At 53.6% G+C, this 27316-nt stretch overlaps 11 protein-coding genes across 11 annotated transcripts; 3 read left to right on the top strand and 8 right to left on the bottom strand.

Annotated features, from left to right (window-relative positions):
* On the bottom strand, positions 1-1045 carry CABS01_14582 (Yip1 domain-containing protein; the record flags this gene model as incomplete). The annotated part of the gene is made up of 3 exons (XM_060547920.1): positions 1-250; positions 322-898; positions 970-1045. The coding sequence occupies 3 exons, from the start codon at positions 1043-1045 to the stop codon at positions 1-3; spliced, it is 903 nt and encodes a 300-aa protein (XP_060393231.1).
* A 995-nt stretch (positions 1046-2040) lies between these two features.
* CABS01_14583 (uncharacterized protein) lies at positions 2041-4099 on the bottom strand (the record flags this gene model as incomplete). The annotated part of the gene is made up of 2 exons (XM_060547921.1): positions 2041-3716; positions 3775-4099. The coding sequence occupies 2 exons, from the start codon at positions 4097-4099 to the stop codon at positions 2041-2043; spliced, it is 2001 nt and encodes a 666-aa protein (XP_060393232.1).
* Positions 4100-7027: 2928 nt separating this feature from the next.
* Positions 7028-8241, bottom strand: CABS01_14584 (uncharacterized protein; the record flags this gene model as incomplete). Its single annotated transcript, XM_060547922.1, has 3 exons — positions 7028-7309; positions 7421-7543; positions 7981-8241. The coding sequence occupies 3 exons, from the start codon at positions 8239-8241 to the stop codon at positions 7028-7030; spliced, it is 666 nt and encodes a 221-aa protein (XP_060393233.1).
* A 3691-nt stretch (positions 8242-11932) lies between these two features.
* On the top strand, positions 11933-14082 carry CABS01_14585 (WD domain-containing protein; the record flags this gene model as incomplete). The annotated part of the gene is made up of 9 exons (XM_060547923.1): positions 11933-11998; positions 12205-12244; positions 12306-12382; positions 12584-12709; positions 12766-12786; positions 12843-13004; positions 13065-13124; positions 13180-13280; positions 13332-14082. 9 exons carry the CDS (start codon positions 11933-11935, stop codon positions 14080-14082), a joined length of 1404 nt encoding a protein of 467 aa, XP_060393234.1.
* Positions 14083-14218: 136 nt separating this feature from the next.
* On the bottom strand, positions 14219-15520 carry CABS01_14586 (uncharacterized protein; the record flags this gene model as incomplete). Its single annotated transcript, XM_060547924.1, has 1 exon — positions 14219-15520. One exon carries the CDS (start codon positions 15518-15520, stop codon positions 14219-14221), a length of 1302 nt encoding a protein of 433 aa, XP_060393235.1.
* An 861-nt stretch (positions 15521-16381) lies between these two features.
* On the bottom strand, positions 16382-17258 carry CABS01_14587 (uncharacterized protein; the record flags this gene model as incomplete). Its single annotated transcript, XM_060547925.1, has 3 exons — positions 16382-16448; positions 16506-16610; positions 16702-17258. 3 exons carry the CDS (start codon positions 17256-17258, stop codon positions 16382-16384), a joined length of 729 nt encoding a protein of 242 aa, XP_060393236.1.
* Positions 17259-18128: 870 nt separating this feature from the next.
* On the bottom strand, positions 18129-19429 carry CABS01_14588 (bin/amphiphysin/Rvs domain for vesicular trafficking; the record flags this gene model as incomplete). The annotated part of the gene is made up of 6 exons (XM_060547926.1): positions 18129-18164; positions 18231-18362; positions 18422-19022; positions 19086-19168; positions 19242-19323; positions 19398-19429. 6 exons carry the CDS (start codon positions 19427-19429, stop codon positions 18129-18131), a joined length of 966 nt encoding a protein of 321 aa, XP_060393237.1.
* Positions 19430-20174: 745 nt separating this feature from the next.
* Positions 20175-22296, bottom strand: CABS01_14589 (uncharacterized protein; the record flags this gene model as incomplete). Its single annotated transcript, XM_060547927.1, has 3 exons — positions 20175-21962; positions 22018-22179; positions 22252-22296. The coding sequence occupies 3 exons, from the start codon at positions 22294-22296 to the stop codon at positions 20175-20177; spliced, it is 1995 nt and encodes a 664-aa protein (XP_060393238.1).
* A 1521-nt stretch (positions 22297-23817) lies between these two features.
* Positions 23818-24811, top strand: CABS01_14590 (uncharacterized protein; the record flags this gene model as incomplete). Its single annotated transcript, XM_060547928.1, has 2 exons — positions 23818-23862; positions 23933-24811. The coding sequence occupies 2 exons, from the start codon at positions 23818-23820 to the stop codon at positions 24809-24811; spliced, it is 924 nt and encodes a 307-aa protein (XP_060393239.1).
* Positions 24812-25265: 454 nt separating this feature from the next.
* CABS01_14591 (ATP synthase subunit H) lies at positions 25266-25659 on the top strand (the record flags this gene model as incomplete). The annotated part of the gene is made up of 3 exons (XM_060547929.1): positions 25266-25276; positions 25345-25428; positions 25527-25659. The coding sequence occupies 3 exons, from the start codon at positions 25266-25268 to the stop codon at positions 25657-25659; spliced, it is 228 nt and encodes a 75-aa protein (XP_060393240.1).
* A 366-nt stretch (positions 25660-26025) lies between these two features.
* CABS01_14592 (Arv1-like family protein) lies at positions 26026-27019 on the bottom strand (the record flags this gene model as incomplete). Its single annotated transcript, XM_060547930.1, has 3 exons — positions 26026-26489; positions 26550-26709; positions 26777-27019. The coding sequence occupies 3 exons, from the start codon at positions 27017-27019 to the stop codon at positions 26026-26028; spliced, it is 867 nt and encodes a 288-aa protein (XP_060393241.1).
* Between the last annotated feature and the right edge of the window lie 297 nt (positions 27020-27316).

Below are 27316 nucleotides of genomic sequence, written 5' to 3' on the forward strand. Positions count from 1 at the left end.
TCAGCTGATGAAGCAGAGGCAGCCCAGGCCGAGGTAGAAGACGAAGAGCGGGTACACGGCGATTCCAACGCGGTTCTTGACCACACCACTGCCCCCCAAGATGCTGACGCCTGCCGCCAGAGACCACGCGACAAGGACGAGGTACACGGGGACTCGGACCACGGTCGGGATGCCAAAGGCAGAGAGGAGTGCCGCAATCACCAAGGGGAAGAGAGTGTATCCTATGATGCAGACACTTTGCGCGAAAGAGCTACAGTGGTTTGTTAGTATTCGCTGACACACACAACACAGAGAGCGACAAGGGGGAACGGTTCAACTCACATGCTTCCTCCCAACAGCTTAATCTGCAACGTCACCACAGCCTCTCCAATCCAAATCATGGCAAAGACACCGCTGAACACGACATCTTTCTGATCCGCCCTAGCATTGAAGCTGAGCAAGAGACTGAGGAGCAGGCAAAAGATGAGCGGGCCCCAGAGATCCCAGTCTCGCAGGCCGGGCGTCATGTTATTCTGCGACAGCAGCGCCTCCGAGTCCATGAAGCGGCTCGCCAGGCCCGTGAGCTCCTCCCGGGCGCCCGAGATGCCTGCGCCACGTATGTTGGCGTACGCGCCGCGCAGACCGTCGGCGTCGAACATGGTGCCGCCAAGCAGGTACTTGGGGTACAGCACCTCCCTCATCTTGGCCCAGACGGCGAGGAGATCGCGGCGGAGCGTGTCCCAAACGGACTCGTCGATTGTGTTTTGCGGCGCGGCGCGGTCCTCGCCGGGTATGCGTGACGTCCAGGCGTTCTCGTTCAATGGCCGCGAGGAGGAGGAGGAGCTCGAGCCGATGTTGCCCGTCAATGGCTGGCGCGAGGATGTGTTGCCGAGGGGGTCGTCGAAATCATCTAGATCAGCTTCATGACAGATGAAATGTTAGCTTGCCATCGCTTGGTCAGAATATTACATTCTCATGTTGAAAGCTTACCATCATCAGGGTCAATCAAGTCGTCGTCAGGCAAGGGAGGGTTGGCATAATCGTCTCGTTTGCTCGTAGATGCCATGGCTGTAACTCGTGTAATTTGACAAACAACACTATTGTCGTGTCTTCGTCCTTCGTAATGGCCAAGAAGGGAGTACGTGAAATGTGTTCGTGGATATCGTTAGGGTTGAATTGCAAGTTGCTCTGCACTTTCAAGTTTCCGAGATGGGATGGTGACTTTCTGGATCTAATTGACGTACGTAGCAGCTTGCGACTCCTGGGATAAGGTAGACTCCACGGTTTCCTCCAGCGAAGCACTAATAGGTGGTCCAAGCTCCCTTGAATCGGAAAAAAAGAGATCCGCATCCCCGATCCACATGATGCCACGCCATCGCTAACTGGCCAGAGAAGGCCCCCTCCCGTCCGCACCGTCCAACGCGTTGGCCCCACTCCGTGCTGTACGGAGAACCCGCCCAAGCCTCAAGCCCGGATTCCAATGTGGATTCCCGTCTTGTCCATTGATGCGCCTGTGGCCGCCAATGCTGAGGTTCATATCCGGATACATTTCGACATCAAACCTAGCTACACAATCATGGACCATCGTTCAACATAGAGTTCGGACGCGAGCTGGATAATGTTGCCCTGAATTACCTAGTTTGGATGAATACGCCCAAAAAAAAGAAGAAGAAAACCGAGCCAGCAAGCAACCCTACTGCCAAACATTCTATATACGAATATTCTCCTCCTTTGCGAGCTCGAGGGCGTCCTTTTCGCCTCGCGGGGTATCTTTTCATTTTTACCGTCCGTTTCTAGTAAAACGCGGAACGCCGATGCCTGGTACACACAACCCCTTTTCATGTCCTCTTTGTCAGAGGGGAAACCCTCCCCAATTCCCCCCTCCCCCCCCTTACCGTCATCAATCACTACTGACTTCCTTGGAAAAGTTTCAAAAAACCTCCTGCCTACTTGACTTTCCCAAATTGATCACATTCTGTTCGTTTGGAGTTCGCCAATGCGCTCCGATCAGTGTGAGATGGCCACCCACATACTGTCGTCTCCCGAGTCCGAGTGATTCAACTACTGCCATGGGTAGCGATAACCATGAGATGGATCATTTGGCCCTGCCGATCCATTTGAACCATTGCCGGAATTCCCGTCAATATGTCCGTTGGACTGGCCGTTAGCCTGCCCATTAGCCTGCCCGTTGGGCTGGCCATTGGGCTGTCCGTTCGAATGCCCGCCAGCATGTCCATTGGAATGGCCGTTCGCTTGGCCTTGGCCGTTGTACGGTGGGGGTATCTCGCCCCATGGCTGATTCTGCAGCGCTCCTCGTTGATCAAAACCCTGTGACTGTGGTTGATGCTGCTGACGACCAGGCTGGTAGTCGTAATGAGGCTGCGGTTGATGATGCTGATGCTGCTGTCCTCGATGGTGGTTGTTCCTTGAGTAGGGGTCATACGCCGATGTGTAGGCAGGCTGTAAGCCGGGCCACGTAGGCGGCGCCGGCTGAGAGTAGATGTAGCTGCCCATCTGAGGCACATGGCTATACCCGGATGGTATGCCTTGGTTGTATGACTGTCGGTATGCAGCCGAGGGCGGACCAAATGTCTTTTCCTTGTCGTATTGCGTCCATCGGCGAACCGCCTGGTTTTCCGGTCCATGTAAAGAAGCACTCCCAGCATTGGGATCCCATATAGGGAGGCCACTATCTGGTATAGACTCGCCGCGCGGCATGCCTCGCGTGTATGTCGCGAGATTGCCATTGATTCCCACCAATGCCCAGGCGAAAACGGCAACATCTCTGATGGAGCTCATGAGATGGTCTACAGGTGGGCCCCCAGCAGCCATGACGTTGTCTTGCAAAGGCATGTACTGAGGCATGAGAGGAGGTCTGAAATTGTAGAGGGATTCCTGGGGGACTTGAGGCCGGATGGGATGATGACCCCAAGGCGCCGCAAAGAGACCATTGGTGTAGGTCGGGACAACCAATGGCGGGTGAGGTGCCGGAATTGGTGGGCGCGCTCTGCGAATGACGACGACAAGACCGTCGGACGTGCATGATACGACAGCTTCGAGCTCAAAAGCCTGGGGTGGTTCCCGGCGGCGGTTGCGCAGGGGTTCCGCGGGCGTCGACGCCTGGGCGGCTGATCCGTCGGCCGAAGGGGCGGAGGTAGCTGCAGTGTTCTGCGTCTCGTTGCTCGAGCCAGAGGCGTTTGTAGTCGCTGTTTGGTTCGCAGAGCTGTGGTTCGACATATCCGGACGACCTTGGTCTTCTTGTTTGATAACAGGGCCGTCATCATCGTCAATATCCATGCGGCCATCGAGTTGGACGCCTCCGCCATCAGAGTCACTGGAGTTTCCGCTGTTGTGCTCTTCGTCTCCCTCCTCATCGTCAAAATCCTCAGGCCGACGGGGATCTCTGTACCAGAACCTCAAGTAGGCAATCGAGTCATTGGCCTTTGCACTTTCCAAGCAGCGAATGGCGTCCGGTAGGCAGTTCTCCTGTATGCACTCATAAAAGCTCTTGTCTTTGATCTGGTCGGGTCTAACGCCAAGAATCGACGAGACTGCATTGGTGGCGAACATGACGGTCAGAGTGCGGGTGAACCTATTGAGGATGAGAGCTGCGCGGGGCTCGCGTTCCACGGGAGGCATTCTGAATTTGGGTGAGAGATGCTCCAGCATGTGGTAGCGAGGATCCCGAGGGGAGCTTGAGAACAATCGACGGATCTGAGGTGCTTCGACGGCTCGCCCTGTCACGACATTAGCATGAGAATGAATTGAAGGTGAGGCTGAAGTGTGTTCGCTTACTGTGACTCTTTTCGTCCCGTCGATAAATACTGGTACAGGCAACCAAGACATCGTGGACGACAGTGAAGCAGCATTCGCAGCTCACCCACTGGCCATCGCGGGCCATGATGCGAGCATAGTGAAGCACGGCTGCCTTGTCCAGCAAGACACCGCGACTGTGAATAGAGCGAGCGAAGGGTACCTCGTCGGGGTGAAAGAAGTCAAAGCATGATTTTCCCTGCACTTCCTGGGGGGTATAACCCAGTATGTCGTAGACTGAGTCGGACACGAATAATATGGCAGCGCTGGGGTCCGTGGAATGAATGGTCATGAACGTTTGCTCCATGGCAAAGAACAGTTGGCTCGTGGCTGAAACAAGGTCTGGGATATATGTCCGATTGAATCGCAATTACGTCCGTCTCTCTCTCGCACGTCGTCCGGAGTCTTAATCGGCTGCGAAGTAAGCCGAGTATGGTTTAAGAGAATGCTTGAATGCCGCGGAGAGCCTGGTGGATCCTCAATACCGCAAGGCGTCAAACCAGTGGCCGCGCCCAATAGAAGCTCGATTATCTCAAGCGGTAGCTCTACTACGTCTGGGGAATCAATCGGGTCTGAGCTGAGCGATTGTTTCTCTTAGATTGTGGTTGACTGTAGTACGCGCTGGTTTGCTGGGCGTGGGACACAGATTGCGCTTTTACTTCGCAAGCGAAGGCTGTCAGTCTCACTCTCACGGGCTATACCGATAGAGTGGCTGGGGCTGTGAAAACGGCGGGCTCGACTTATGTGACTGGCGCAGAGTAGCAGGAGTCCAGAGTATGGACGGTATTGCGTCGCGTCGTACACAGGCAGGTATGCGCAGTGAGAAAAAAGCGGACGGGAGGTGTTCAAGTGACAGTTGGCAGCTCGGTGCGGCTTACTGCAGAAGGGAGAAACGGGGGGCTGAAAGTCGAGGTGTAGTAGAATATCCAAGCTGATGGATAGTGCGGAGAGGGCGCAAGCCGGTCAGAACGAGACCGTTTTGTGGTGGTGGTGGTGGTGGTAAAGGAGGGTTTTTGGCGTTGGCGGGGGTTGTTAACGTCGCGGTTCCCTCGAAGTTAAGGTAGTCTGGGTTTGAGGTACATGCAGACACAGATGACCTGACGTAGTGGATGTACTCGGACGTTGAACGAAGGTTGGCTGAAATCTCGAAGAAATACGTCGAGGGTATGCGAGGAGATGCAACCTAGGTAGTATCTGTACCGTACTCCGTAGCTGCAGGTAGCTAGGTAAGGTAGGTAGGTAGGTAGACTAACTCAAGCAGCAGGCAAGGTGAAAATAAAATAAAAATAAAAAGGTAAGGTAGGTTAGATAAGTTGGGACGAGCCGAGCTGCTAGTGGCGAAAACGACGGGTTGCTTTTTGATTGCGGGATGCCGTTGGTTGTTCAAGTCTGGGTCCAGAATGACAGAGAGAACAAACACCTAATAGTGTAGTAAAGGCTGAGAGAGAGGAGGAGGAGGAGGAGGAGGAAGAAAAATGAAGGAGGAGATCTGAAGGAGTGCCATGTAGGTATTGCAAATGGGCGGAGGAGGCGAGCATCTTTTATGACAGCTCGTTTGGCAAGTGGTTTGGCAAATGTGATTTGAGAGAGAGAGAGAGGCTGCGGCGGCGGCGACTGCGGCGGCGGGGGGACGGGAGTGAGGTGGAGGTGGAGGGAGGGCGGGGGGGATGTCCAGCTCTCTGCGCTGAGGCTTCTTCTCCTCTGCTTCCATTTTGCTTTGCTTTCGTCTCTGCTCTCTGCTCTCTGCTCTCTGCTCTGTGACGGCACCGCACCGCAGCGCGCATCTTCTCATCAACGAGTCTACAGCACAGCGCCCCCCTCCTCTCTACGGAGTAGACTCCCCCCCAGTCAGCCAGCGACTCGGGTTTCGCAAAAACGGATAGAGCAAAAGATTGGTGAGGAGAACTGAGGTGACAGGGCCCAGCTGAGCAGAACAGGGTCCCGGGGCCCAGACCCCCCTCCATCGTCTTGCACCACCAGGTGTGACTGCGAAGTATGTATGGATACCACCACGACTTCGACTACTGTGTCTCCGTACGCAGTATGGATACCACAAGGGTCATGAACACGGCTGTCGACTTCTCCAACGTCGACCTTCACCTGCGAATACTTAACCCCCGGTAGCTGAGCAAAATGTGGGTGCGTAAAGCATGCCCGCGCGCTACAGAGTGTCAGTATCCTTACGGACGGGATACACAGATGAGACTTGATAGTCGAGACAGAGAGGACAGACGGATGGATACCCTTGGACGAGGTATCTCTCCGGTCCCCGCTACGGGTACGGATACACAGGCACAGGGGGGCAGCTTCGACCGACAGAACACTCAGAGACGTGCCAGGCTCCATAGGTAGCCATCATCCATCATCCATCATCCATCCTTGCGGATGCCGTGCGGCTTGCCTGGGTCATGATCATCTTCTCTCGCGCCAGGGCCACGCTTTCAGGGTATCACCATCCCCCCCAGACCAAAAAGTACAACTACTTTGGTGCCTACACAGAGTGACAGACTCTCTGGATAACACAAAGCGACAGAGCAGTACCCATCAGCTCAGTATCCGCACTTCCCAACGTCTAGCAATGTATGCCCGTGTACGGATATCCATAAAAGGGCACTAAGACAGGGGCAGGGGTTCGAGGGTGTCTTTCCCCCCAAGCTCATACGTAGCCCAGCTGGAGCTATGTCCTCCATGTCACAGTATAATTCGCCAATCCATGCCTCCATGGGAAATAAGGGAATAAGACTGCTCAGCTAGTATCGCTTCGGTTAGCTGACCTACATACGTCCGTACTACCCGCCGTGCCGCGCTGCTCTGTTCTGTTCCAACCAGCTACACGTATAGACTCCATCTGTCCCTCGACGACGATATAGCGTGTGTGATAACATCCCTATGATGCTTTCTGTTACCAAGGTATCCGTAGATGGTGGCAGCGGAGGAATCGGCGATCGTCTGCAACTCGACTCTGTATCCGGACCAATACAGCCACCTTTTTTTATGAAGGCCCCCGAGATTGCAACGCTTGTTGATGGGGGGAGGGGGGGCTTATTCAATTGACGTTGACAGCGGGGCAGAATAAAATGCAACTATGCCCGTTCCTTGTTTTCATATCTGGCGCATTTTTTTATTCTTTCTTTTTTATCCTCCTTCCTGGCCCATGTTTGGATTGTCGAGCCGCCTCCAGTCACAGCAATGCTGTGTCAACAAATCATACCAATGATGATCAGAGCCCAGCTTGTCACGTCTGCTCTCCCAGCCGAGGGGAGGAGGGCTGACAAAAATGGGCAAAATGAAGTGATGTACCAAGTAGTGGTAGACACTCTCGAACCGGGATACTACTCCCATAGTCTTGCGCTCGGAGGGACCCGGCCATACTCAACCGCGAACCCGATGAACATTGATTAAATGTTACACACTCTGCCGGCTGCTTGGATGGGATGTCAGAGGGATTGATGTGTCTCCGACACTGAGCTCCAGCCTCCAGTCTATACCCTGGCTCCTGGAGGAGCGGGTAACCAATCTACAGAACATCGTACAAGGTCAGGCAGGCATCGTTGCCGCACAACGTGCCAAGTTGCCTACTACCCGGTGCGAGCGTCCACGCCGCGTTGGAGACAGGCCGCACACTCACTTCATGCCGTTTAATGGTGGCTAGGTACTGCTGAGACAAACCGTTGAGAAACATTGCAGAGCTGGAACCTGAGATCCTTGTCCACATGGCCCGGATACAACGTCCTGCATCGAGCGTCAACGTTTTCGAACGCGGATGGACTCGCTCGAGCTGTCTGCCAACAGCTGCCATTGGAACCAGCGCCATCCGGAGGTGTCGAACTGTCGAATAATGAGCATAGATGATAGACAACAGCCGCTGGTACCTGCGTGTGCATGGGTTCGCGCAGTGAGGGCCGGGCTAGTTGTTAAAATTGCCGCCATATATCCATACTTGATAGTTGAGACCTTGGTCTGTTGCTCTTTCGAGCCGAAATCCGAGCAAGATCACCCTCGAACCGCGTCAGTCCCGACATTTTCGCCGGGCATTGGCGATGCTGCGGGTTGATGCATAGCCTTTCGCCTCGCGGAATTGCACGCATTCGAGAACAAGCTGCCGTACACTAGATGAGAGAAAATCTTCCGTCATCAATCATTCGATTTTGAAAATCCAAAACCAACAGCAAGCTCATGTTGACGAACGAGCTGCGAGCTTCTGCGTCGAGCTGTCCACTTCTTTTGCCATGCCCATGTCCATGATATCGAGAGCAGACATGGGGTTTGGGGATCTCGCAGGGGTGATCGGACAGTTCTTGTCTTGTTTGGGAAGAGCTTGCGAGAACGCGGCCCTTTATCCCAATTCGAACTGACAGCCGATGGAAATTGCAGGGCAGCAGAGCCCGTTTCCCTTCCCCAAGCTCTCGTCACTGACGCTTGCTGTCTCCTCGTCAGGCCGCCCGTCATCCGTGTGAACGGGAGTGAAAAAGGCTAAAATGGCGTCCGTGTGGGTTGAGCGTCCGGGCAGGGGAGGGCGCTATGCTCTGCTAGGCATAGCTTGATGTCTGACTTCAGTTGACAGCTGTGAAGACATCAGAACCCGGTTCACCAGTTGGGATCGACTGCTAGGATCCCTGAGCCAGTCCGAAAGCCACAGCTCGTGTGGCCCATGTCTTCAAACTGTCCCTGCTCGTAATTATCACGACTTCTTCCTCTTCGGAAAACCCGAGGGGGCATTCGTGCACAGTCCTTGCCAAGTCAGATGCGGAGGGTTGTTCTTGCCAGAACGTTACGTACGGATGTTTCCGTCCCAGGCCCCTGAATTTCAACGGTTGAGATCGTCAATAACACAATCTTTTTTTTTTTTCGCCAAACGTACGTAACTCTGGCACACGTTCGGAGTCAACACAACAATGTTGAGCGTACTCGAGCCAGATGAAGAGAAGTTTATCTGAACACCAGCCAAAGTAGAGGGAAGCTGTTGATCGTTGGAGGCTCGAGACGTATGCGCCGCTCGTACGGAGTATCTTGAAAGCAGCTATCGATGTCTAGGTACCTTACTAGAGAATATGCAATGTGTATATCGACTGGACACTTTTATCCTGTTTGCCTCAAGACTCATTTTGTTCCCCTCTCCTTCACCAGATGAAGAATTGGACTGTCTCTTTGAAAGTCGCAGGGCCCCTCGATGTCCGTTCGTGACGTGAACCACATGTAGACAGGATGCCGAGAACGCGGTGCCAGGTCGCGGGGGGCGGATGGTTTGTGCGACCGACATGAAAGATATCGCGGCGGCGTACCCAGCATGGCCCACGGACAAAGACCCACGACGGGACAGGTTTATTAACAGTTTGCGGATCCCAATTGCCATGACACAGCTGTCAGGGGTTGAACAGACATGGAGGGATCCGTACAGTGCTCCGTAGACGTATGGTATTGACAGGCCGGAGCATAATGGGATTTCTTGCTGTACGAGGGTGATGCAGGCTCGATATCGAAATGCGGTGATGGATGGTTGGCATCGAGACTCGACGATTGGGCGGTATGAGAATTTGCAAGAGACGAGGGCCTTTGAAGATGGCGACCCGCCGTCATTTCTCATATCCCTGGATGCCAGCTGATGTATCCTCAAATGATGTGCCTCTTTGTCTTGCGAATGCGATTGAGGAATCAATGCTTCGTGCCTGCGCTGATGTCGTACTGCACTACTGCCATTCTGTGTGCAATGCAATGAGTACCGGGATGCAGAGACGAAGCCTGGGAACAGTATCGTTTTTCGAGAATTGAGTATCGAACTATGATGAGAAGCTAGTCAGACGAGCTCTCACGTTACACAAAAGACTTGGATATCACGCGGCGCCGCAACAATCAGCCTCCATACCTTTTCGCGCCTGGTTTACCTCTTGGATAATGCAGGGCGTTCTTTAGTCTGATGCTAGGTGATGCTCAGCGCTTGCATAATGGTGTCTTGCGGCATCAGCCGTCTGGCATCTGCTTGGGAGGTCTCAGACTCGTACAGATACTACGCGAAACCATTTCAGTAGTCGACGTTTGAAGATGGCTTGGTCTGTGAGGTGAGGTAGGTAGCGTAGCGTCAAGTGAGGTGCTGAGGTAGAGTAGTAGTGTCCGCGGGCCAGGAAAAGAGCCGGTGCGGCCACACCAGTATCCACTATCCCTGGAGATCCGCTCTTTCCCTGCACCAATTCGACATGGAATTGGCCCGGAGGACGAACCGTGCAGGACACACACCCCGGGGAAAGAAGGACCCTAAGGCAAGGCGAGGTAAAGTAGGTAAGGTGTTAAGGTACCTAGGGTTCCTTAGGGAGGTACAGCGTTCCCAGGTACCGGATGACAACTCGGTTTTTCTTGGATACCTTCATCAAGGTGCCATTGCCCTAGAAAGGTTGGTAGGTGTGCCAAACTTCGCTCCGCACTTCAAGTACTCGATCCTTGGAACGGTACAAGAGTATTCGGTCTCTTTTGTCATCGACCGATCTAATAGCCCTGTCTCCCCTCTCTTTTCTCAACATCCCGTTGCTCCTCCTAGGCTTTCGATGTCGAGGAAGGCTTGACGTTTCCTCGATCAATCACCTCCTAATCACATCCTAATCACCCTCCTTAGGAAGCCATCCCCGTCCCCAAATATCATTTTTCTTCCGAGTCTGCTGTCAAAACATGGCAAAAATGACGGAGACATCTTGGGTTTGAAGTCTTGTTATTTGACGGCGCCTCAATGATATCGCCTCCTTCCCTGTCATATGCCCGAAGGGGAAATCGCAGGTCTTTTTGAACCTACAGCTGGTAGTTTTTTCAATGTTTGCTCGCCCTTGTGCCCTCCCGCCAGGTAGATACGTTAGTACGCAGCCGGTTTGTTGACTTCTCAGCCATGGTAGTTTCAATGATGACCGAATGAAAATAGTTTTGTATCATCGCTCGCGTGTCACCTTCTGTATGGACAATCTTTGGTTTACACATCGAATTGACGTACCCATCCATACTTTGGGTTTGGGGCAGATCCGAGCTTCTGGACCGAGTCACTCCTTGGACAAGGCATCTTCATAGACCGAGAACGCGAATCAACATAGTGGCCGATGCCTACTTGTACCACAAAATTGCTTCACACCGTGGTAGATGGGCGAGATAAGCCGTTATCCCAACGAGGTAGTTTTCCCAATTTCAATGAAGGTGTTCCTGATCAAAGACTCACTCGGTCTTTATTAAGAGGCGGGGTTGATGAGAGAAAATGGTGTAAAATGTGGCCCAAATCCATACTTGTTGAAAGCTTGGGGACCTGGAGAAATCCCGGTCGTGATAAAATCGGAAATGGTTCGAGGTTGCTGATGTGATGTTCTCATGGCCGGTGCTGTTCGAGGGCTAGCGCAACCGTTGAAGACGTTTCCATCATCAACCCCAATTGACCCCTTCCTCCACTGAATCGGGCACTGTAGTGGCCCCGGCCCGGCCTTGACTAGGTAGATATTCGAGGTTCCGTCAACCACGGGGCGGCCCACTAAAGCGGAAAGTTCCTATTGACGAGTGCGCGACCGACTGCGCGTTCTATTTTCAAAGTTTCCTCTTTTCACGTCCACATTCGGCGAGAACAAGTGAGAAAACGCAAGCCCCACCTGCCGGGCTCCGTCTCCTTCCTTTCCAATTTACCTGCTAGGTGAGCTACCTTACCTTGCCCTGCATTGCTTCATTACCTTACTACCTAGGTACACCGTACCTTGAGTTCACGCGCCAGGCACGGCGCATTCTTACCGATTTCTTTCTGTTGCCAACTGCCACTTTCATTGCATAGCATTGCCTTGCTCTTTGTCAATTCTCTCTGCTTACCTTATCTTACCTAGGTACTTAGTGCACCCGTAACGAAAGTCCGACTTGAGGTTATGACCTGGGACCGGAGCAACTACAACTAACAAGAGTCCTTGCACAAAACACACGCCAATAAACACAAAGCTGATCTCGAGTTATCAACTGCATCTCGACGCGTCTTGCCTCCCTCTCACGCCCTCCGCCTGCAGTTGCACTCTGACAGACAAGACTAACCGTAAGAAGTTTCCGCGCAAAAGAGTTGGTTGGCCATCTCTGAACTTCAGGCCTGGGTTGCCTTCAACGCGTCCTCCGCTCCCGACCTCTATTGACATTCAATTTTGTCATGGCCCCCACCTCAACACCGACTCCATATGACTTTCCGAGACTGAGAGTCTCGGTTCATCTCGAGGTACTTGCTCCCCCTTTCTTTGAGCTAGCCGAACTGGGGTCGAGGTCCCCTTACTGCTCTTAGTCTATTCTTACCTTTTCTCCCTTACCCGTGTATCTATGAATTCCCATCAGAGTTATCCCAGCTGCAATAGCTACATTGAGAATGCCATGTTCTTTACGTGGCTCTTTGCCGTTCAATAGAGTTCCCGCTAACATGAACTGTAGGATGACACTAGGTTCCTCGCTCAAGATGATCCGGTGCCTGGTAAGCCCCGCCCCAGCATTATCTCGAGGCATGCTATCAACAGTGGCTAATCTCGCCTCAGAGTTCTTTGATGTCAAATTCTGCCCCTATCAACCATTGGATGCGAGACCCGTCTTCGCCGCCGTCAGTAAGAAGCATGTAAGTTGCTGCATCCGAGTGGTTGTCTTGGGAGTGATCTTTGAGCCCTGACCTCTTCTTCAGATAATAGTTTGTCGCCTCACTGCAGCTGCCGACGACTCGAATCCATGCGAAATTATCAGCATAATACGGGATGATGATGTGCGTCCTCCCTAGTATTCAAATTACCCACAGCAGCCTCGGCAACTGACTCGGATAAAGACTGAGGCAAGAAATTACTCCTGCACTTGGACAAGAGACGCGGAGACCGGCAGGCCGCTATTGTGCTATGGCGGCGAAGACGCCAAGATCAAGGTTTACGACATAATCGAACAGAAGCTCGTCAACGTGAGTTGAGACACATCTAACGTATCCTGCAGAGGTTTTGCTCACATCTCACTTAGTGTCTCGTAGGCCACGGCGGAGTGAGTCATGCCTGGATAATATCACATATTGGGGGCTCCCGCTGATGAATCTTCAGGACGTTTGTGACGTGGTCACGTCTCCGATAGACCCTCTGATTATCGCCTCGTGTTCCGACGATACGACAGTCCGGATATGGAGTCTAGATCCCAAACATGAGAAGCAGCCCTGCTTGTGCATTCTTGGAGGCGAAGGTCATTACTGGAACCTGCTAACATTAGTACGTATAGCTCTATTGCCGCGTTCTGGTCGCAACTCTGAGGCTAACTCTTGTGTATAGGCATGGCACGACACGGGCCGATATATTCTTTCCGCCGGCCATGACCAGATTATCAATCTCGTAGGCAATAATTCCATGCGCCGCTCCCATGTGCCATGATTAACAGACCGCACAGTGGACAGTGCCAGACCTTCCCACTGAGCACACCGACCGCCCAGTGGAGGTTCATTATCCTCACTTCTCAACATCAGAGGTTCACAGCAGTCTCGTGGATTGGTTAGTCTTTGCTTGAAAACCTGCATATTACACAGTACTGATTTCTCACAGCGTGTCCTTCTATGGCGACTACATTCTCTCTAGAGCCTGCCACGATGATGTGATTGTCTTGTGGAAGATTGAAGGCTTCTCGTCCCAGGACCCGCCCCCTCCGCAGTCCATGGCCCCGACAACCATCAACCCGGCCAATCTCACCCGCTCTGCCTTTAGCCCGGGCGTTTCGGCAGAATGTCCAGCTCCCTACACGCGGCTCATCGAGTTCCAAACGCTCGGTTGCGGCCCGCAATTCTTCATGCGGTTCAAGCTGCACTTCGTCCCCGATCAGCACCCTATTCTAGCCTTCTGCAACGCCAACGGCAAAATCTACTTCTGGGACTTTGAGCAGATTACAGGCTTCCACGACTACGTCAACGCCGTCAAGAGGCCCAAGAGAGACGGCGACGAGGCCGTTCTGAAGCCCAGTTGGCTGCCGGCCATCACCCATCGGGCCAATACGAACGGCAAGGCCGCGCCGACGGTCCGAGAGAAGAAGGCGGCCGACAAGGCTCACCGGACGGAGCTCGAGCAAATTCCCGAGCTGAGGGCCCAGTACAACCAGGAAACGCTGCAGACGTGGGATGGCAAGTTCACCGTCGGCAACCCTCAGGTGCCTCTGAAGCCCCACAAGATTGAGAACTGCGGCGCTTCGACTTTCGTTGGTAGACAGGTTGCTTGGAGCCCCGGAGGTGAATGGTGCGTCGTTGTGGGTAGCTCCAACTTTGCTCTTGTTTTCCAGAGATGGGTACCCAAGAAGGATGCGTGAGTGACTTAATAGGATGGAGGGGTGTTGGAGGGTAATACCAGATAGAGAGGACAGTCCCTTGGTCCGTCTCAATCTCTCTGATGCTCTCGACTAGGTAGCTTAGTTTTCCGCGTCAGAATAGTATTGGCCAGCGCTTCTAGCTAGCTGTACGATACTCTCTGAAGGGGAGTGACGAGAAGACAGGCAACATAGGTCCCTCGTCCTCCTCAACGGGCGCCATCAGCTTCTGAATCAAAGCATCAAATTTCCCGCCGTGCTCCGCCATCTTCTGAAAGCTGCTCCGCGCGTTATTCCTCTCCGCCTCCCGCCGCGCCCTGGCTTCCGCCATCTGGCCGCCCTCTTCGTCAAGCGTGTACGACGGGATGAGCAAGTCGCCGATGTACAGCGACACCATCCCGCGCACCCGCCACAGCTCGGCGCTGTGCGAAAAAGGCCGATCCTCTAGCAGGTCGTTCATGCGGCCCGCCACTTCGCGCAGCATGTCGAGCGTCTTGAGCCGGATCTGGTCCCTCGCCTGCCGCAGCCGCGTGTCCCGCCCGTTGACCTGCTCAGACGACCGGAGGCCGGATCCCTCCATCATGCTGTCATCCCCGGCACCGCCGTCGAGGAGCGAAGAAGGCTCCTGCCACGACTCATCCTCCCAATCCTCCGCCTCGCGATTCACCCGCCTCAGCGAGGCCGCGTGCTGCGCATGCACCTGGAAAACCTCGTAACTCAACAGCGCAGGCCAAAAGTCGACGGCGCACACGGCGTGACGGTGCTTGTAGTTGTAAGGAAACCGCTGGATCAGGTCCCGAAAGTACTCGCGCACACGCGGGGCGTTGGCGAACGGGTACGCCTCGTCGTCCGTGGCCGTGGCGCGCGCGCTGCCGCCCTCGCGCATGAGGATCTCGGCGCCGAGGGCCCAGTAGTGGTTGCGCCGCACGTCGACGGGTTTACCGTGGGCCGTGGACCGCGCGAGGATGCCAAAGGCGCGTTTGGCGTTGGCGACGTCGCCGGCGTCTAGGAAGCCGTAGATTGCCCGAACGAGGGGCCGGAAGGGGGATTTTTCAGAGGCGTATTTTGGTTTAAGGGTGCTGTCTTTTTTCTTGCGGCGGCGCTTCTTGTCGTCTTCTTCTTCCTCTAGATCCTCTTCGCCTTCTTCTACCTCGCTGGTCTCGAGCGCTTTTAATAGAGACGCCGACGAGGCGGACGGTCCTACGCGGGCCGGCGCATCTGGGTCCTGCCAGTGGCGGTGCGGAAATTTGCGCTGCGTCCTCGAGGGCAGCTCATCCGTCTCTGCGAGACCGGCTAGATGGAGCTGGCGGAGGATGGAAGGAGTATGGCTGAGCGGGTTGATGGAGTCGCTGGGGAGCTGAGACTGGTATCTATACTCGTTGCTGTCGCTCATCGACATCGCTGAGGCAGACCTCTTGCGGCTGGTGGCTGGCTGGCTCATGGTCGCTTTCGCCCAGTGCGCGGGCCCATGTGATGAGGTTCTGATAACACGGGTAGAGCTATCAATGCCAAATATTTTATGAATATGTTGATACTGTTATTGAAGGTTCATTTCTCTTGGTAGGCTTGAGTGAGGTTGAGGTAGTGGTGTAAGTAAGGTGAGTGTGTGGTGAGAATTCGGTCAAGAGTGAAGCGGGGCCGTCTGCTTTATTTACACTGTGTCTACCACAAGGGTACCAAGCATCGAGGGATGGACGTGGAAGCTTCAACAAGCTGCTCGAAATTACTCAGCGCCAGACTTCATGACTGTCTTTCTGTTGGAATTTAGTTCAAGTAATTGTCTATGGCTAAATATTGTGATTAGGGGTCCAGGGCAGCCTTGTTCTTGATCTTCATCTGCTCTTCACCCCAACTCGATCTAAGAAGTATCGCTCCGGAGTGAGCGTCCCTTAATCATTTTCCCCCAACTCTTGGGTTTCTTTGTAAGCTTGTCATCACGATAGTCCCGTACAGCTACTAGTTCCAATTGATCGAAATTTGACCTGCCTCGAGGCACTACGCACTTCAAGCTCTATTTGATCTTGGGGCAAAGCAAGCATAGCCTCAACTAGCCCATTTTTCCCGTCTCGAGACTCAACAACCGACAAAGGTCATTTTGTGCTAAATTCCTGGAATTGAACCCCATAGTCCAGCATGGAACGTAGGAAAAGAGGCACTTTCACGATAGCTGCCTTTGTGTGTGTATGCAACAAGTCATGGGAAGGGGAAAAAAGCAACGTCTCGATGTATCTTTGGTCATCACAGTCGCCTAATGTACATTATCTAGAATTGGCAAGTGTCTTCAGCAGTTACAAGCATCCGCTTACGCAGACTTGCGTTCAAAGTAAGTCCACTGGCCCTCAACAGGCTTCTCCTCAAGGTCCTCCCATCTGATTATGGCTGTTAGCAAGGTCGGGAGAAAATGGATAAGAGAGGAAAGAACGTACACCTTGGCCTGGGTCATCACATCCACGAGCTTCAGCTCGCCCTCGGCAACCTGAATGACCTCCTCAATGAGGCCAGCTCCGATCTTGGTCTCCAACTCGGAAATCCTACAACATGTCAGTATAAGCCCCCCTTCCCCGTTGCTAGCAAAACCGTCTCGATGTGAGGGTCCTGCTCCGGGAAAACACAAAAACGTACTGGTCGGCCGTCAATTGCGGCTCCGCCTCCCACTGCACCTTGGCAACATCGTTCAGGTCCTTGCGGTCGGCGAGAAGCTGGTGGTCCTTTCGCTCAGCCTCGCTACGGGGGCCCTCCAGGGTACCGCCCTCGTCCTTCTCGCCGTCCCACTCCTCGTAGCGGACGTCCTGCTCCTCGTGCTGTGTCGCGACGACAAACGTCCTGCCGCCGAGCTTCACCGTCCGCGCGCCACTGCCGTCGACGCGGCCGCTGACGAGGCGGAACTGTTCGGGCTTCTCCTTGACAATCTGCTCGGCCCTCTTCTCCCACTCGGGGTATCCGGGCGGTACCGTCGCTTCGACGAGGCTGAGGCGGTGCTTCGTGATGGCTTCGACCGATTGGCGGTAGAGGGAGGACTCGGGGACCGTCTGGAGCTTCTCGAGGGTGGTACCGTACAGGTAGAGCAGCGTCGACCGCGGGCTGTTGTGCGTCCAGAGGCCGGTGAGACCTGTTGGGGTGCCGGCTTCGAGATAGCGAGCAGGCTTGACGCCCGCGAGCAGGCGAAATGTTCTCCGCATGGTTGCGATATCAATTGGCTCGAATTGGAGATCGCGGGTGTTCGGTGAATTGAGCTATGGAGCGCAAGGTCGGCGGCACTTGGGGAGGTAGTGTCGCTTGGATTTCGTTGACCAGTAGATTTCCTTACATAAGTCAGCACTCCCAGTCACGTGACTCTAGTCTGTCAGTCAGACACTCTCGGAGATGCAAATGTGCATCGCTTTTTGATAGCATTTATTCCAATCCAATACATGCATTTGACAAGCTTAGGGATTTTGGCCGCATTCTGTGCTTCACTCAAGATTTTGAGTGAAGTGGTGACGGCAATTTGGGAACCAAATATTGTCATTCGCATGACGCTTCACCGATGATGCACTACTGATATCATGACCAACGAGAGACTCTCTCGACATGAACACACGATAGGTAGGCATGCAGGCTGGCACTGGATTGATAAAGCGGACAAGCTATTTGAATTTTGTGCCAAACCGTACTGCCAGCCGCAATTGCTGGGAGTCGTTCGGAACTCGTCAAACATGAAAACAACTCTATATTCAGAAGCCGTAAAATCAACCTTGAACGACGTAACCAGGACGCTCTCACACCCTACCATGGGGGTTTCGGGCGTCGATAATGAATCGAAGTAGTCCCTCAAGTCACACATGGCTGAAGTAGAAACAAGTCGTCTCTCAACGATGCATGGTGCGTAACATACGCGGCCCCAGCCACACCGGCTGCAACTAAAGCAATCGGGCTTCCTCCAACCCTCAAGCAAATCAACCCGCGGAATGCTGGCAGTTCGCTACACATCGGCCGAAGCTAGGTACGATGAAGCTGCTATACTGCGAAGGCGGCGGCGATCAAGAAAATAGGCGCTCACTTCCAGCCGCTTAAGAGGCGTTCTCACGGCTCTTGCGGTAGCTGGCCTGCAGCGAAAGGGCGTCAGCACGGATCGGTCTTCGTTATACTTCGTAGTTCGAGGCGCGACTAACCTCCTGCTCAACCTGCAGGCCATCGACAACCGGGGCGAGCTCGCTCAAGATCTCGTAAGCCTTCTTGTGGTACTCGATCTGAGCAGCAATCAGGTCGGCGAGGTTGCGAAGGGGCTCAGGGGTATCCAGAACCTGTAAAGAGAGTTAGCAATCACCGATTTCGTGCAGGCAAAAAGTCCATGTGTACGGACATTCTTCATGACACCAACGGCCTCCTCAGTCTGCGTGACAAAGTCGTCCTCGGCCTTCTCGATCTCCTCCTGGGCCTCAGGGCTCAGCTCCTGCGGCTGACCCTCGTCGGGACGAGTGGCGCCGGGGCCCATCTTCCAAGTGGTACCGTGGGCGCGGGCCTTGGCGGCATCGAGAGTCAAGCGGGACTTCTCGACGTTTTGGCGGGCGCGGGTCGCGAACTTGAGGTTGGTGTTCAAGGTGGTGTTCCAGCCGGCAAGAAAGCGGCTCTGGATCTGAGCGTCCTGGGCCATGCGGGACTCACCAACGCGCTCCATAGCCAAGGCATACTTCTCGAGCGCCGTAGCCAAGGGATCCTCGCCCGTACCGGTGTGCTGCTGGTGAAGGACCTGGCTGCTTGACAGACTGGCCCGGGCAATGGCATGGTTGAAGGTCTTGGGCTGAGGCTTCGCCGAAGGAGGAGCGGTCAGGGCTGCCTGGGCCTCGGCCGGGGAACCAGCGGACGAAAGAAGAGTAACCTTCTCGCTGACGGTGCGACCGAGATCTTGGAAGGTCTCCTTAATGTTGGGCGGGTAATCGTAGGCCTCGTTCGAGTATTGCGAGCTTCGGGTCATCGGTGTTAGTGGTCGGTTTTCGGCTTATGGGGCCTCTCCGTCGACAACTCACGTCACAGCCAGCATCTTCTGATGGACCTGCTTGAGGGCATCGACGCGCTTCTCGAGATCAATGTAGTCGGGAGGAAGCTGGGTCTATGGAGGACGAGGCGATTAGCTCTTGCTTAATTAAATGACTGATCAGATTAGCACAAAGAAATCAAAGTACCTTGTCCTCGGCCTGGCCAAGCTGCTCCTTGGTGTACTGGAAAGTACGGGAAGCGAAAGGGGTGATCGAGGACCCAAAGGAGCTGCATTGTTGGGAATTCGTCAGCCTGAATACAGCACTCGCGACCGCTGACATGAAGGATATGCGACAACGCACGTGAAGCTTTTGCCTAGATTCTTGAAATCCATCTTGGTGGTGGTTTGATGGGACAAACTTAGGTGGGAAAAGAAAACAACTCGGTCGCTGCGGGAAAGTCGGCACTGACGATAGTGCCTGTTGAACGGGTTGAGGTGGGTTGTAGATGCGGGAGTTCTGCCTCGTGCCTGCCTGCGACCTGAAGCAAGATAGACAGGTATCCAGTATGTTAAATTGGCTGCACAGCAACCTCTAGCATGCTGTCACAAGCTACCCAGGGGCAGCTGGCCAGGTGGATCGGTCCAGCAGGGAATGGGCACACACTAGCGCACGTGATTTATGGAACACCTTTCGGTACGTACTTACGCATCTTTGGATGGCACTGTCGTGACTGTACCTTCGTAGTTGGTGGATGCATCCTTCCCTTACCTTACCTTACTTAGAAATACCCAGCAGCAGTTTGTCCTGCAGATTCTAGCTGGGTAGCTTCTTGGTCCTAGGTGGAAACTATAGGCCTTGCTTACATGCACGTTTCCTTTGTCGTACTTTCAAAGAATAGCTAGCTACCTTGCTTGATGACCGTCCTTCAACTAAGTCCCACATGTAAGCCAGTGGCGTCGACGGATAGATATTCACAACGGCTCAGCTAAGAATATTCATGTGTGACACGCATAAAAATTAACGTTGATCTCGGGTTTTTCATTTCTCTTTTTATGAATTTGGCTTCATCTGACCCCCACCCATTCCAATGGTAATACTGCCACAGGGAACTCCTCTTCAGAGCCACTCCTGGAGGTCTTAGTCCGGCGGCTTTGTGTCTGCCCAAGATGGTTCAATGTAACGACAAACGTTCTCGTAATCCAATAGCTTCGGGTCGCTTAGTGGGAGGTGTGGCGTTGTCCAGAACATGGTCCAGTTAGTGTCCTTGAGTTTCCATGTGCCCAGAGATCTCTCAAAATACCACTTATTGACGGGGTTGTCCTGTCGGCTACGCCAGCAGACGCCTTCTGGGAAGCAGCCTCTGACCATGGCGTTGAAAACCACATCTGCAACTCCGCCACTTCCCTGGCGGCTCTTGAGAACCGCAAACTTATCCAAGTACGGAACCAGTCGAGCGGTCTTGTATGCAGTCTCCTCATCCAGCCCGAAAGGCTTCTCCCAGGTCAGAATTGCTCCACCCTCGTACTCTCCTGCAATGATGATACCGGCCAGGTTCTCGTTGACACGCTCCAAGTAGTGTTCAACGTCCAATTCCCGGTTGAAGGAGTCGTTAATGAGATTGACTAGTCGTGGCATGTCTATACAGGTGTCTGTGAGCCTCAAGCGAGGGCCGCCCGGCCGTGGGGGCACCCAGGCACTGATTGTGGGATCAGGATAGACTGTAAGTGGCATGCCGCGTTTGACCAAAGTTGCCACATGGGTCTCGCCGGACGCCATGTCACCCTTTTTCCCAGAGCGGACGCGGTCAAGCGGTAGTGACGATGAAAATACTGGCTTGTCTGTTAGGAGGTTGTGAATCAAAGGGTTTTGCCGGTTACGTGTTGTGACGCTTGTAAACTGCCGGATCGGCTTGTTTGCTGCAGCAGACGGGGTGCTGATTATGGCAGAAGAAGTCGAGGGCAACATCGCAAGCACCTTTTTTGAAAGGTCGAGGTTACGGGCGTGGAGCTGGCGCACACTCTCGGAGTATTTACCTCGCCGCGCTTCTGATCCTGTAGGGTGCGTGAGGCCATACATGATGCCCTCGAATTCCTGGTCCAAGTTGATGTATCGATGGCACGAATCATCATGTGCATCCGACAGAGGTGTGCCTCCAGCTGGGTCTAGGATGATGACCTTTTCGACTGAGGCGACCTTGGCACCAGGGCTGAGACTGGAGTCAGGCGCTCCAACGGGGCTTTCGGAGGCGTTGAATTGAAGACCACAGAAAAACTTGGTCAGCGCAATGATGGTTTCGTCAGCGTCCACCACGTCGATACTCTTCATGTTGTGTGCCATGGTGACTGGAGGTACTACAACAATCGCATTGTCTCGCAGAGCTCGCAGCAGAAGGTGCGGGTGTTGGATATAAACGCCCGAAGGCATGAACCCCTTCGTTTGCGCTGTCTGCGACTCAGCCTCGGCAATGCACTGATCGAGCAGAATGCTCCCTGGCTCGCCAAATGTCTCAATGGCTTGCTGGACTCTCCATGACTGCTCCCGAAGAAGCTTTCGGGACGATATTTGCCCTCCATCGAGGACAATAAGGCTCACGAGTCCCAATTTCCTAAGTTGGGTCAGGGTTTTGGCGATAGCATTCAGCATCTCGTCGTCAACATCCTGAGGAAGGCGTATCTTGACAATTGCCAAATTGATGGGTTCGCCTTCAGGAATGGCGGTTTCGGCCTTAAACTCAGTGCCTTGGATGAATTTGGGCGCCTGATTGATGACTCGAACGGATGAATAAGTTTGGTCAGGTCCCTCTTGCGACTTGGAAACTTTGCGCTTTTTGGATCCATCCTCGCCGGACTGAGGGGCATATTTTTGAAGGTAGCCTTTGGCATCACGACGAGTGGCCGAAGCCTCTAAGACTGATACAATAAAGTCCTGCAGCTTATGTCAGAGATTGAAAGAAGAAACGGAGCGGGAGTTCAATAAGTACTCTGTCTTCAGCTCGTTGCCTCTCGCGGGCCTGATTGCTGGATGAGTGGCGGACTGCTGAAAGGGCACTTTGTAAGGCTTCTTCTTGGCGCGTGCCTCCTAACCGCGGGCGGTGGTAAAGTCTGCAATTGGGCGGGCTGTAAGAGTCGAGGGCGAACGGTGCCTAATATGAAGCTTGTAAGGCCTGGGCACGACGATTTGAAGACGTGATGGAATTAAGAGTTTGAACGCATACCCTTGCAACCAGGTTGCTTGCTTGCTTCAACGCTGGAGACCGCATCTTACCGATAACGGCGAGAAGTGTAGGGCATGCCCGTGATGTGCTTCGTTGGCCTACAGTGGCAATGTGATGAGCGAATAGAAGGCGAGGCAGTTTGACGTTTGATAATAAGTCCGGATTGACACAATCCTGTCGTTCCTTCGTGAAGGATAGAAGCAAGAGCAGATATAATATTGAAGCAAGTGAAGACAATAAAAGAAGCTGGTGTCTGTGATCAAGTCACCAGCCGATTAGGGACAGCGTAATAGCAGCGTCGTGAGAGACGGGCGGGTCAAAGCAGATCCATCCCTTCAGACAGCCATGATACTGACTGCCGGATCGTCCTTGGGACCTGTCTGAGCACTGAATCGCGCCGGTCTGAATGAAGTTGCAGGAACAATGTCGGGCAGAGTTTAAGAGTCGGTGACGAAGGGAAAGGGACCTTGGCTTAGGCCGGGAGAGCACGAACTGCAACCCGCCCTGTCCCCCCGACCGAGAAATTCCCACTTTGTGAGTCAAGGTGACCTACCAAAGGGCGTACTGATAAGACGATAAGAACAGATACGTCTCCATCATGGGGACCGCCATCGGCGACCGTCAAGTATTACCGGAGCACCGAGGCGAGCTGTCGGACAAGCAGACGAGGTAAGAGAAGACAAATCACCAATCGAAAAAAGACCTCAATAATTGGCGCGGTTCATCTCTTACCGCGCACTGCCGATGCAATTGCTTACATGTTGAAAAAATGGCTCGCATGTGACGAGGGGCAAAAAAGAACCTCATGAGCGGCAGCTTCGCACGACTTACACCAACGGCCGTCAACTAACAAAGGTACAGGCATTCTAGTATAGTAAGACTCTCTCACTGCTTGGCACCCCAAGGCACAGCTGCGAGGACGGGAACAGCCGTAGATGTACACTAATCGACCGGACTGCCTTGCTCAACTCCGCACGCGCTCCCGCCGTCTGAGCTCAGTTGGCGTGGAAAAAAAGATGCCGAATAAGTTGTAAAGCGTACTATGCAGTGGAGCAAAGTTGTAAGCCCGTTAGTTGATCATTCGTCTTCAACTACTGTTAAGACGCCGTAGAATAGAACTAAGTGACTTGACAACCCGCCTTACCTGGCCTTTGTTAATACTGGCATATTGCCGTTCCCTTAACCTCGAGATGCTCTTATCTATACACTTCCTATGCTAGCCAATTTCTTAGCGGCCATTGTTTGTCCCAAGTTACCGATGGAAGTGCCGCTGTGGTCTCTATGATGAACCGAAGCAACCCCGCTCGGGCAAAGCCGTTGTCGTCACCTTGCTCTTCAAACTCAACTGACCGAGACCCTGAGGGGCTTGCTGGCATGTTAATGCCGCCGCTTACATGTCACCAACTATATTAAATTTCTCTTACATTGCATTCTCATTAATGACACACTTCTCTCTTGACTTCTTGTATTCCACTGAATTTTACAATAGCATAATTCTTTTCCAACCTCATCTACTACTAGCCATCCTTGTCAACCACAGTCATCTTCAAAACACCACACTTCACAATGGCTCAGACACTCCTTTGGATCGGCCTCGGCAACATCGGCAGGGTGAGTCGTACCCGGAGTTTTGAGTCGCAAAACTCCGTTCCTATTGTGATATGCGAGCTCACCAGCTCAGGGTATGTGTAAAAACATTGCGGAAAAGTCCAAACTTGACAAACCACTCCTCATCTACAACCGCACCACCAAGCGGGCCACGGAACTGAGCCAGAGCCTGCCCGCCGGTAAGACCCAGGTCGTCGAGGCGCTTGGGGACGCCATCGCGCAGGCCGACATCATCTTCACATGTGTCGCCAACGACCAGGCAGTAGAGGAAATCTTCGCAACCGCATCCCAGCAGAAACTTGAGGGCAAAGTCTTTGTCGAGTGCTCAACCATAGCTCCCGGCGCTTCAGAAGCGGCCGCGAAGGCGGTGCTGGACAAGGGCGCCGAGTTCATCTGCGCGCCCGTGTTCGGAGCACCCGCCATGGTAGCAGCTGGCAACGCTACCTTGGTGCTTGCCGGGCCCAAGGCCTCGATCGAGAAGATCCGGCCCTATATCGATGCCATGGCGGCTCGCGAGATCAACATGGCTGACGAGCCGTACCACAAGGCGTCGACGTTGAAGGTGCTGGGTAACACCGTCATCCTGGGCATGGTCGAGCAGCTCGCTGAGACCTATGTGGCTGCCGAGAAGAGCGGGCTCGGGACCGGCTACGTGAAGCAGTTTGTCGACGCCATGTTCGGTGGCAGCCCTTACCCTGCGTACTCGGTGCGCATGTTGGAGGGTGACTATTACAAGAGGGAGGAACCGCTCTTCGCCGTTGATTTGGCAAGGAAAGACGCCGGGCACGCCATGGCCATTGCCAAAGCCGCAGGGACACGGCTGCCAAATATTGAAAACGCCGATAGGCACCTACAGATTGTCAAGGAGCACGTAGGACCATCAGGTGATATGGCCGGCATCTACGGCGCCGTAAGAAAGGAAGCTGGCCTCAAGTACGAGAACGACTCTTGAGCAAGGGCCCTAGATGCTAGAGACATGGCTCAAAGGGCATCAGATCAAAGACTAATGCACAACATCATGTAAAATGAAAAAATGATACAAGAATATTGAGTCTGATTTAGTTGCATGACGTGAAGTGAAAGACGTATATTACTCAAACCTCGAGTTATAGGATATAGTACTAGTGACATGAAAATTGACTAACAAAATACTTGCATTGGTTCTTGCAGGCTGGAAGACCAGGTGGAGAGACGGGAATGACTAAGCACCAGCAACGGTCGAGCTGCCGGCTGGTGCACTGCGCCGACAGCTGCACCCACAACTGACGTCCAGGACCTCCTACCTAGCTCAGCCTTCCCAACGACGACAGAAGCAATCGACGAAGCAGCACGACGACATCAACGCGAAACCCGACATACCTGCACATCCACCAAAATCACACCCTCTTCCGAATCAAGCAGCAAAAATGGCGCAAGGGTGTGTTCCCCCTCCCATAGACGAGCGTACTCTGGCGATCGATGTGTGTTGACGTGAGAGAACAATAGGTACAGCATCTTCGTCGGCCTCGTCATCGTCGTCGCGATGGGCGCTGGCGCATGGTTCTTGTCTCCCAAGGGCGACACGCAGATGTATGTTGTCCCTCTACTCGAAGCAAAATGCCGCAATCGGAGAACTACTATTCCATGCGTCACTGCGACAGAGACACACAGCTGACCATCATCTACAGCATCTGGAGATCCTCCCTCCTCCTTGCCCTCGCATGCTGCTATCTCATGTGGGCCATCACGTTCCTCGCCCAACTTCACCCCTTGATCGAACCCAAACGCAGCAACCTCCGAGAGAGCGCCGTGCACCATTGACGACCTGTTATTCGAGGTGACGGTGGAAGGGCGAAAGAGAGCGAGATGCAACGCCATGGGTGCGATGTACTATTATCGATTTTACACAACTGCAACTTCATAAGGACGGCGTTAAGGGGCTTGTTAGGGTTCTGTCATATAGAACGAACGGCGCGTGACTGGCTGTTGAAGAGTGCCGCCTCGCATCTGTAGCTCAAGATGCCGACAGATGATACTAGTCCGGTGGCGATGGGGATCATGGATGGACTGGGTAGGCACCTGAAATGGCAAGACGGCTAGTTATGCAACACCAATTCACGCAATGCCGGCTGGTACATATTACACATGCATTTCCTTTGCCTGGCTTCTACAGCTATATACTGCCTGTTACCCTGCGGCTAGATCGCTTGCCCACTCCCTCACGTACATCAACAGAGCCCAGAGGGCTTTGCCATCTGCAGCAATGCTCGTCTCTCCGATGGAATCCACCCCATCTAGCCCGGCAGCCCAGAGAACACTACGTCCCACTGTCCACCGGGCTAGAGCTCCCAGCGTGGCAAGCAAAGTGGCAACGCCGTAGCCGCAATCCAGCAGAATACGAAGGGCCTCGACGTTGTTTGCTACGACGGCCCAGCCCAGCGACCGAGCCGCAGCTGGGACATCGTACTGCCATATGACCATGAGTATCGGAAATAGCTTGGTCGAAGACGAGACGAGGAGTGCGGTCGAGACGGAATTCGGACGCGAATATCGGGGCAAGATGTTGAAAAAGTTGAGCGGGGAGAACTTGGACGAAGTCAGGAAGCGAATGCTCATATGAAAGGCAAATGTCGACAAAGCGCACAGGATGACTGCCGGAACATTAGTTTCTTCCATCTGAGTCAGCCCTCAGCATGCTTCATGATACATACGGAAGAAGAAATATTGGGACACGATAGACTGCTGTGCCAAGCTGCCCAGGTTGGCGCCCTCGCCCCGAGCAGAGATGGGCACCGTCTGCTTCTCAATGCGCGCCCATGTCAAGTAGACGTCGAATAGAAGCAAAAGGATGCCGAGTCGTACGATGGATGACTACGTAGGAAATAACGTCAGCGAGGGTCTTGCAGATAGTACTAGCACAAATTCCCCCACGACTTACATCAAAACGGTCGTCATCCTTCATCAAGGTATTGTGCAATAGATGACGATAGACCTGGGGTTTGATCAGGACGAGATCGATGAACAGCACCACGAAGTCGTGCTCGACGTATTTGTCGCAAAAGTGGCCGCAATTTCTGCAAACGGTCAGGCGGATGTTGTGGCCGCTCGACTTGTCGTCAGCGTTGGAGTATTTGGTCCATAGGGTCTTGACCGGATGGCGGCACTCGATACAAATCGGCATCGCAAGCTGGGGGGTGGTCAGGGTCGAAAGACGTCGCAAAGGGTTCGATCGTTCGGCATGGGTAAAAGCTGTATCGTTTGCTGCCCGCTACTGAAACTTGCTTGATGGTACGCGACTAACGATAATGCGATTGCAACGCGTAGCGAGCATGGTCGTGGCAGTCTACACCAGAGCTCTCTGCGCTGCGCCAGAATCGGGATTCCAATCGAGCTTCGTACTTCGGAGTTCTGCAATATGGGGGAAAAAAGAGGTACCTGTCGCGACCGTGAGCTCGCACAAAGTGTTTGAGTGGGGCCG

Source organism: Colletotrichum abscissum, assembly GCF_030869225.1.
Source record: "Colletotrichum abscissum strain IMI 504890 chromosome Unknown Scaffold_55.1, whole genome shotgun sequence".
NCBI lineage: Eukaryota > Fungi > Ascomycota > Sordariomycetes > Glomerellales > Glomerellaceae > Colletotrichum > Colletotrichum abscissum.